Genomic DNA, 9,674 nt, shown 5'->3' on the forward strand with positions numbered 1-9,674 from the left:
TTTGAATAAGCATATCCCTTATTTGTTCTTTCTACAGAGAAAAGTTGTCCCATCAAACTTATTAGTGCTGAAAACTCGTTTTCAGACATGGAAGAGGATGCCATGATGCAAATAAAGCAAAATCCCAAATGCTGGTGCCTGCAAGAAAGAATCACACCAAATACCAAGTGCACCCAAATATTTTTGCCACAATGGAGGGTAATATCACCAAAAACTCAAAGCTCAAAGCATAAAAATGCATCTGACTCATGTGCATATACTAGGCATCCATATGAGCAAATTTGGCCCAAAAGAAAATGCCAACGTATAATGACAAAACAATGGCAAGCCCAATGCCAATAAGAGCCAAATGCCTCAAGCATAAGCCTCATCCATGGGCATAAGCATCACTAATGTCTTATCCAAGAGAGCATAACACTACTAGTGCATCAACTGCAATGTGTCAAAGATGTCCCTTAGCATAAAATAGCATCTATGTGCTAAACATCCATCGATAAAGCATCCCACAAGGCAATCTGGGCCTATCAGTGCATCCAACAAGGATTGCAATGCATCCAAATGGCCTATAACGCATCCATTGCAACCCAATGCACACCACAAATGAGCGCACATGGCTCAAAATGCAGCCAGCATTATTTGCATAAAGTTATATGCAACAATGATGACCAAATGCACCAACTTTTCAATTATTCTCATAATAGCATGCAAGAATTGGGCTCCATGATGGATCTTTCCTTCGAACATCCCAATCTGGTGCCTTAGTTTGATCTATGTCTGCAAGTTCAGAAGCCCATTTCTTTTGATTCTTTTCACCACCCTTTGCAGGTAGTCTCATTTGCATGCACAGTGGACAAGGATGGCTTGTATTTGCTCCATGTGCACATCAAACATACATTTAATAGTCTTGAGGTTAGCAGCTAGATGCCATTCTACACAATAGGATCCATAGCCCTCAACTTCAAGCATCTCACCATTGTTATGACCTTTGATCACACTTGGGATATCGGTTTGGTAAAAAAACCACTTCAAAATTGAATGTGACTCTTTCGGCACGTGCAAAAAAGCCTCACATATTATTTCAAAATATTATAAGTCTTTTTACATTACCGCATTAGAATTCAAATTTCCATTGTACCTCAAAGGCATCCAACCACCAAATCTCATGTTTTGATTGCACACAGAACATGTCTTGCATCATTAAGCTCAACTTCAAGGTCTAGTATTCTATTCATCATTGTCAAACTAACTCTTTCTAATTTTTGACCTTTGACCACCTCACTTTCATCAAGCTTTTAGTACAATCTTCATAGTACCATTGCATTCCTCCATAGACATATCATAAAACTTCACCATGGCTTGCAAAACTTTTCAAACATCCATCATAAAGTTGTTGTTGACTGTCAATTCCAATTCATTAGACTCTCCAAACTTTGTTTTCAAAGTTAATGTACTACATACATGCTGGGGCTCACCGACTAAATCAAGAACACCTAAATTGAGTGCATGCATGGCCTTATCAACATCAGTCAGTTTAGGAAGTGGGGCTTTAACTTTTTCTCCCACAAAAAGACATGCTATTTTTAAGCTCTTAAATATGAGCCGATATGCCCTTATACTTATCCTTGCAGTATCACAAAATCCATGTGCATTAGTTGCATTGAAATGCTCCACAATTTTGTTCATTGACTTAAATGTTATCTCTGATTTTAGACTTTTGAATTTTTAATGTTGTATAAATTTTTTTCGTAAACACTTCACCCATAGCACCAAAGTGTTCATCATGGATAGACATGAGTTCTGAAACACTCCTACAAGCTCTCACTCGATGCTTCCAGTCACCACTTTTCTTGGATATTTCATCCATTGGATGCAATTTTCACTTATGTAGTCTTGGACCCACTGGAGTATCCTTCATGAATGATAATGTTTTTCCTAACTTTTTGATCTCATCCTTTAGAGCTATGTTTTGCATTTGTAAGTGAATTGCATTTATAGTGCTCTCTACTAATTGAGCATCTAATGTTTGAACAGCAAACATTTAAACACTTGTAGCTTGCATAGATGATACCAAATGTTGATTCCAAGCCTCCAACATGTATTGCAATCCTTTTGTCTGTTTCATTAAGCAAAGATTGATATTGGCTATGAAGCCTACTTGCTCCATGAGCAATCAACCTTCGACAATATCCTAACAAACCATTCTCACCCTTACATAGAAACTTTATTAAGCTAGTCAATCCATGGAATTGAGGAGTTTGACAAGTTTGTGGATCTACTGGATATATTTTCCCTTCTAATCACAAATCCATATATGTTTTTCCTTGATTTCGAAGAGCTACTAAATCACTTTCACTTGCTAAGGAGGATTCATTCCTCTTTAAAAATGGTGCAAGGTCCCTCCTTCCATCCTTTGGAGGCAAACTAGTTGACTATTAAGAGGACTTTTGCCTTTGAGGGTGTGGGTTAAATCAATGAATTGGTTAATTTGTATCCTTGGCATAGTTGCAAGAAGGTAGAAGTCTCCTCCCCTAATATGCTAAGCCCCTAAGCTATCGTTTTATGCAATTATACCATTGTTTGATAGTTTGACAAAAGCATTATATCAAGGCAGGAAGCCTACCAGTGTTGTGATCCCTCTATGTCCGTAGAGCTCCCTAGCCTAATTTGTGGGGGGGGTGGTCTGTGGCATTGCATGAAGGTGGGAGGTGTAGAATGAAGGCCATGCAACAACATTTGGCATGTATAGGGGTGGAAACCGACTAGAGATTTCACATCCCCTACGAACGTACTTAAAATTAAGGCAAAACGTCGATGTTAGTAGAGCAATTTGGAGGTCCTAGTTTTCATGCAATGAAGGAGCAACTGATGTTCGCATAAATAGCATGATTCTTTTGCGAGGCATGGTATTCTAAGGCAGTTCAATGCAAAGTTGAAATGCCCCACTGGAAGCATTTGGACTTTGTGCTCTTATAAAGACCCAAGGGCAACTCTGAGGAAGCTTTTACCTATGGTTAATGCAAGATTTGGGTGAGCAGGGCACACTGCAATCAAAGATCTCAGATAGGAGATAGTAGACCAAAGCTAGAACTTATTGTTAAGCAGGCTAAGTTGTAACTTGTTAGTATGTAGTAGTTACTAGCAATTTCTTTTCTCAAGGCTCCTGTAAGCCAACTAGTATTAAGGACTAACTCTCGTAATTCATTTGGAGTGTTGACTCATAAGTCTTTTATATGTAGTGCTAAGTCTCTCTCTCTCTCCCTCTCTATTCTCTTTCACAACGGTCTTCGTTTGATAATGTAAGGAACACCTTATCCTTTTCATTGTGACGTGAATGCTATATTTTTAACGCACCGTTCTTCGAAAGGGTCATCTTTTGAAGGGCTGCGAAGGCTTCAAATAGAGGCAAACATTTAAATCTTGTGTGTCGCCGGTTTTATCATCGCTGTAGGCTATTATTCCCCGATCATCCATCATCATCATCATCGAACGTGATAAGTTTTAAAACCATGGTCGATGCTTGCAAGCGGAGATGGGAAAGGACCGTAAAACTTGGATGTATGGGTGAAACAAGCTGCTTTGTGAACAAACAGAAGAAATGGATAGCATGGACTCCCGTACGATGAGAGTTCTATACACTTTCTCTCGACGTTATTCCAAAAATGTAATGCTTGGTGTCTTGACCGCAGAAACACCTTAAAAGACATCGGGCCGTGACGATCATCGTCCAGGATTCAGGAATCAGGAGGATGTAGCTTCCAGGTGAGAGCAGATTTTTCCCGGTGATGCAGGCGGATGATCAACCTCCATTTTAAATGTGAGCTCGACGTCATAAAGTAACTTGTAAGTGACGCCACCGATAACTAAAGATCATGAGAGGAACGCTGAAAATAAAGCGCAAATGAATGCAGGGAAGATGAAAGAATGGACAGGGACAAAGTTTTGGCAACTACCACCTGACAGAGAGCATCTGATATTGTTTGAATGCCTGCATGTGGAGACGCTTGAATGCGAAGCTTGTGTGCTGTGCGCACTGCGTACATGCGACACACAGCTTGCTGGGTTGGGTGGCAAGAAGAAGAAGAAAACAAGAGAGAGAATAATATGTTCATTCCAGCGGGGATTTTACGTTTGCCGGGATGCCACGTCGGAGGACGCCAGGTGGCATGAGGAGTAACTGCCGCCGAATAAAAACAACTATTTTTTGGAAAAAAAGGGCTCCGCCAGATTCCAGAATCCAGTGTGGGGTGGGCCCCAGTCAGGGCGCTGACTAGGCGGTGTACCGCATGGAGACCGGGAGAGGCCGTACAACTGGTGAGAAAGGTGCGCAGTGCTGACGGGTGGGCCTCACCTGAGAGGCATGACCCAGGTGGCGGTTCGGAGTCCGACATGGCGGCCCGTACAAAGGCTGGGGGGGGTAGAAAGAGGCCCGTTAGGGCTAGTTATAATTATAAAGAGCCGAAGGAGCGGATAAAATTAAACCCAAAGCAGTGGGGGTTGGCGGCGGCCACGTGTCGGGGGAGGGGTGGGGACAAAGGCCAGCGTGGCGATGAGCTGTATTGTCAGCTGGGAGGGGTTTTAAGAAGCACGCGAAGTTCCAAATTGCAACAAGCAAGCGTGCTCGAAACCTCTCCGGCGCCACCTTATTTTTTCAGCCATGGCTCGCTCCGCCACCCTGATTTTGGCGCTCCTCCTCATCGCCTTGGCCTCCCCGGCGGTTTCCGCCCGCAAATCCTCCCGCCGCCTCAACTACCGCCCCCCTTCCTCCTCCTCTCCCGCTTCCTCCTCCTCCCCCACTCCCATGATCTCCACCCCATCCTCCCCCTCCTCCTCCACCCCTTCCTCCCCCTACACCACCACCCCTTCCTCCCCCACATCCTCCACCCCCTCCCCCTCCACCTCCACCCCCTCCTCCTCCACCCCTTCTCCCGTCACCATCCCCCCCGTCACCTCCTCCCCCTCCGGTCGCTATGGTGGCTACGGCTCCCGCTCCGGCTGTGGCACCTCCAGGTACCCTCCCTCCCCCCCGCCCGTCCGCCAGCTCTAACTTGTGGAAAGGATGCATAAGGATGTTGGGCTGAGCCTCGAGAACGACCATGTAGTTTGGAACCCGGTGGGGAGTACTAGAAATTCTTAGAATCTCTTACCCTCAGAAACTTTTCCTTTTCCGCTTCAATTCTCGCTCTCAGCTCCCCACGTTGCTGCTTGGTTTTTGCAAGGAGTTTAGTAAGTTTGCGGGTCGTTTCTTCTGCGCTACTTCGATGCGTAGTAGGTAGTAGGCATTGCATACAATGATTTAACAATGTAGGTCCTTACTTGGCGTTGTCGTAAATTTGAGCAGCCGCTGCTGTCTCTCATTTTCACTCTTTTACGGTTGTAAACAGATACATAAGCATGGTTGGCGGGATAAATCTTGAGGTGGAGCCCTTCCTAGACTTTCTTATCTATGAGAAGGTTACATTTTAAGCCTCATAGCCAAGGTTTTCAAGCTCTTAGCAGTATCGCATGGTGATTAAGATTATGATCTGGTTTAAGCTTCCGGAAGGTCCTACGTTGTTATGAGGCTTAAACTAGTAACTGTTTCGTAGGGCCTTGAGTCGGAGTAGCAACTCCTTAATAATGAGCAATGAGAAGTTCACTGGAAGTTATTTCCAAAGAATGTAATGAGCAGTCCAGATTTTGTGCACTGCCACTGTCTGGGAAACAATACGGGTCGTCCATATCTCTGAGCGCGTCTGTTGATGTCTAAGAAATTTTCAGTGATCACGACTTGAATAACCCTTGAATCTTGATGTCGAATACTGATCGGATGAATGTAATGTTTAAATTTTAAGCATTTCTCCTGTGTACGTGAGCTGACAAATTGATGTCGTTTTCCTGTACAGTTTCTGGAAGGGGAATCCCGGCCGAGTCCCAAAGATTCTCTCTCTTTTCTCCAGCATCGCTAAAATCTTCGGCGCTCGGGCTGGCAAATTGTTCGGCGGAAAAATGACGCTGCTAGGTGCTTTGAAAACGTCCAGCCCTGATGCCATGAGCGCATTGGCTAGAGAAGGAACTGCGTCTTTGTTGAATGCCTACACGGTTTCCGGATTTCCTCTTTCGACTGCCGACGTTGTCACGCAGTTTAGCAATGCCTTGGATGCTCCGGAGACCGCTGCTGAGCAGGCCCAGAAGTTTCAGCAATACAACGAGGGTGTCTAGGTGCCCGAAGACGGGCTTTAGTTTTTATTGTTTCGTGTCTGTCGTGTGAAGCTGCTTGCAATGACTCCTAGGAGCAACGCTTGTGTAAAGCCATTATTTTCTGAATAACTAGTTCTGTTCTTTTTGTCGATTACATTCCATGGAGCTAATGCGATTGCGTTCCATTGATTGCCTATCTGATACTAGGGCACTCCAAAATGGAACGTCTTATGTTTGCTTTCCATCTATCTCGGTCGTATTTTCGCTTACAGTGTTAAAATGGCTTAATGGAAATTATCGTATTTTATTGCATCAAGATCTCTTCTTGTAACAAATTTTCTGTAGGGGTAGTGCACTTGTAACGTGTCATCTTGACCTCTTTTATTAATGTATTGAAGTATTCGTTACAACCGACTTCGTTGCTTTTTGTCTTCAGATATTAAGTGGAGCAATCGTCAACAACACAATCATCGAGTCGTTCAATATCCGTAGATATGTAGCTAGTGTGGCATTTTCAACTTAGCTAGCTAATTGCACAATTATCGTGAAGTTCAGTATCCGAAAATATTATCTTTAGACTATTCTGCCGAGATATATCATCGGCGCCCGATGGGAATAAAGCTCAACATCCTTAACTCTGCATGATCGTTGCTGCAAGCTTGCAATCTATGTTTTCTCACAAAATGCGCTGTTATCGCGAGAGTTCAATATCCGAAATATGTAGCTGGAGATTTACATTCCGATTATAAAGCACCACGTCCTCCTTCACTCGGATCATTTTCTGTGTCTAGTTAAAGCTCAGTGACTTGCTCTAAATTTTGAGTGTCGAACAATTGTACTATGCTTAGCAATTGACAATCGTCATTTTGAATGTCATTGGATCATAACGTAGGCTGTTCGATCAGATGCAAAACAAAGTATCACTTGCACTCATACTCCTCGTTTACTACCTCCTTGGCAAAAATTAAAAAAAACCAGCATCTATTGAATGCTTACGTCCATATCTTTGCATCGCATATTATGCTATTCCAAAACACCCCAAAGATAATAAGCAACATGTGGGAAAGTGTAGCAACCATTTCGTTAAAAGCTCTCTACCCCTGTCACTAATGAAGATAATTGCTTAAATATGTTGGTTAAATGGAAGAAATTCGCTAGTCATAAAAGTTGTGACAAGATAATGCTGCAAATATCAATGCCAATACGAAATATCCAAAGAAAACTCTTTTCGAGAGGAAAGATAGCTTGTGAAATAATTATAAAGAGCATTTTAACAACTCCATTACTTTACCATAGAAAATTTTATTACTTTACCATAGAAAATTTTACTCGCATTAACACGCACATGAATCCACAACCCCTTGAGAAGATATAAGTGTGCTCGAAGCCTCATAGCTCTCCAAAAAAGTGAAGCTGCATTTAGTATCACAATAAATGAAGTCATGGTATGATTCCTAAGCAACCTCTTCTAATATAGAAGTGAGACTTTCCTAGCTTGAAAGTACTCCACAGAAGTAAGTTGCCAACCTCTAGGTGCTCCATCTCCCTAAAAACAAGGGGGCATAACCACATTGAATGAAAGGAAAAGTGGTTGCATTATTAAAGAGGAGTTTAAAGATAGACTTTATTAGACTTGAATAGTGGTAATTGTTGAGTCTAAACAGTATATAATTGTAGGATATTATAGGAAAATTATTGTCATATGTTGAGCATAAGGGAGAATTTATGCACCATAGGGAGGATGTGTGAAGCTTGGCCACAAGAGAGACCATGTCTTTTTACCCCATGCACCATGGACTTTATCAAAGAAAGAGATGGTGGTGTTGAAGTGGACTATCACTACAGTTCGTACTCCCATTGGATGTATGAGGTGATTGAATGGGGCCTTCACAAAGAACAAGAAAAGAGGTGCAGAGTAATTATACGGCTTGAAGTCTCATGATTGGCACATGATGCTCCACGTAAGTATGACTTGGCACAAGATGCTCCATGTAAGTATGACTTGACACAAGATGCTCCAAGTAAGTATGACTTGGCATAATCTCTTTTTCCTTCCAATTTTGTGAGTTTGGAAGTAACTAATCAACCATCACTCATGTGTTCAGTTCATACTACCTACTAGCATTTCTCATTCTGTATCAAAGGACGTGAAGGATTGTATTTACAAGATGGGTGAGCTTGTGAGATACGTCACACTATACAGAATGTGGGTGAGCTTGATGCAAGGTTTTCATATTGCTAATATGGTGCACATTTTTCTTTCTAAGTAAATGTGAGCTCAAAGAAAATAGATCCCACCACGCTTGAGGATGCTCAAGTTATGTCTGTGGAGGTGGTTTGTTTAGTGGAGGAGACCTTTCCACATTCTATTCTCACAAGCCAACTACATCTCATAGTGCATTTGGTGGATTAAATTGCTATATACGGCATTGTACATGCACAATGGTTGTCTTCCTTGAGCGCTTCATGAAGACCTTGAAGGGTTTCGTGAAGCAAAATACAAGGCTCGAAGGTAGCATGGCCGAGGGTTGGTTGGTACAAGAGTCACTTGTATATATTTTTTATTTTCTTGTCTATGTGGATAGCTCTCTCCCACGACTATGGAGAGATGAAAAAGACCTAAGGATGACCTCTATTGTGCCTCAAGAGAAAGGACCGAGCAAAGTAATGGACAGGGAGTTGCTTAATAATATAAACCTCAATTGCATGCTTAATAGTGATGTGATGAAAAGATGGGTGACAAGATATGAGGATGCAAAGGCTCCAAGAAGACAAGGAGAAAGTGCCCTCTTTCATACACACACCATGAATCTTGTGTGCCATACCCTGAGCATCTAAGAGCACTTTCAAAGGATATTCATGTCGATTGGCTACTTGACAAAATGGAGAGAGGAGAGAGAGAAGGGGGGATGCATATCACAATGGAAGAATGGGAGTATGCTAGACGATGCATGCAAAAGGTTGGTATATAGGATGTTTTGCATAAGTAGGAGCTTTCAACAATTTAGATTGCTTATTCAATTGATTTTGTCTTGGTGTAGTGTACTATGATCAATTATATATGGTGTGAGGGCAAGCATTTCTCGACACAACAGATTGATGATAAGAGACACATGCAAGATTGCGGCATCATTGCTAGCTTTGAGGGAGTCAAAGGATCCAAGGATGAGTATTGTGGCATAATCCAAGATATTATTAAGGTTGACTTTCGGCGCTTCTTTGTGTATGTTTTGGATGTCGTGGTTTAAGGACGTGGTGAAAAGAGGCCCTAATGCAACAATCAAACAGCATACAAGTGGCTTTGTAACTATTGACTCCGCAAAGTTTTGGCAAAGCAAGAAGGACACACTAGTACTACCGCAACAATGTGAATATGTACTCTACATATATTTAAACATGCTCACTTATATATCTTTGATACCTTCAACGCAAGGAAATTAACATGCTTGTATCTATGTTTGAATAGGTTGTTTATCAACCAATGGTGGATAATAATA

General features: G+C 42.2%; 1 protein-coding gene across 1 annotated transcript; it reads left to right on the top strand.

The window, feature by feature from the left end:
* The first annotated feature begins 4,617 nt into the window (after positions 1–4,617).
* Positions 4,618–6,328, top strand: LOC147901146 (uncharacterized). Its single transcript, XM_087376295.1, has 2 exons — positions 4,618–5,007; positions 5,883–6,328. Exons 1-2 carry the CDS (start codon positions 4,655–4,657, stop codon positions 6,196–6,198), a joined length of 669 nt encoding a protein of 222 aa, XP_087232421.1. The 5' UTR covers positions 4,618–4,654; the 3' UTR covers positions 6,199–6,328.
* Positions 6,329–9,674: the final 3,346 nt, after the last annotated feature.

This window comes from Dipteris shenzhenensis, chromosome 6, assembly GCF_047967505.1.
Source record: "Dipteris shenzhenensis isolate YYH24624 ecotype China chromosome 6, Dip_SZ_1.0, whole genome shotgun sequence".
Taxonomy (NCBI): Eukaryota; Viridiplantae; Streptophyta; class Polypodiopsida; order Gleicheniales; family Dipteridaceae; genus Dipteris; species Dipteris shenzhenensis.

What these genes read in the sequence shown, in the direction of transcription:
- LOC147901146 (XM_087376295.1), top strand. Translation starts at nt 4,655, where the DNA reads ATGGCTCGCTCCGCCACCCTGATTTTGGCGCTCCTCCTCATCGCCTTG. An exon ending in TCCGGCTGTGGCACCTCCAG is followed by an intron (nt 5,008 to 5,882) that starts GTACCCTCCCTC and finishes TTTCCTGTACAG; the next exon opens with TTTCTGGAAGGGGAATCCCG.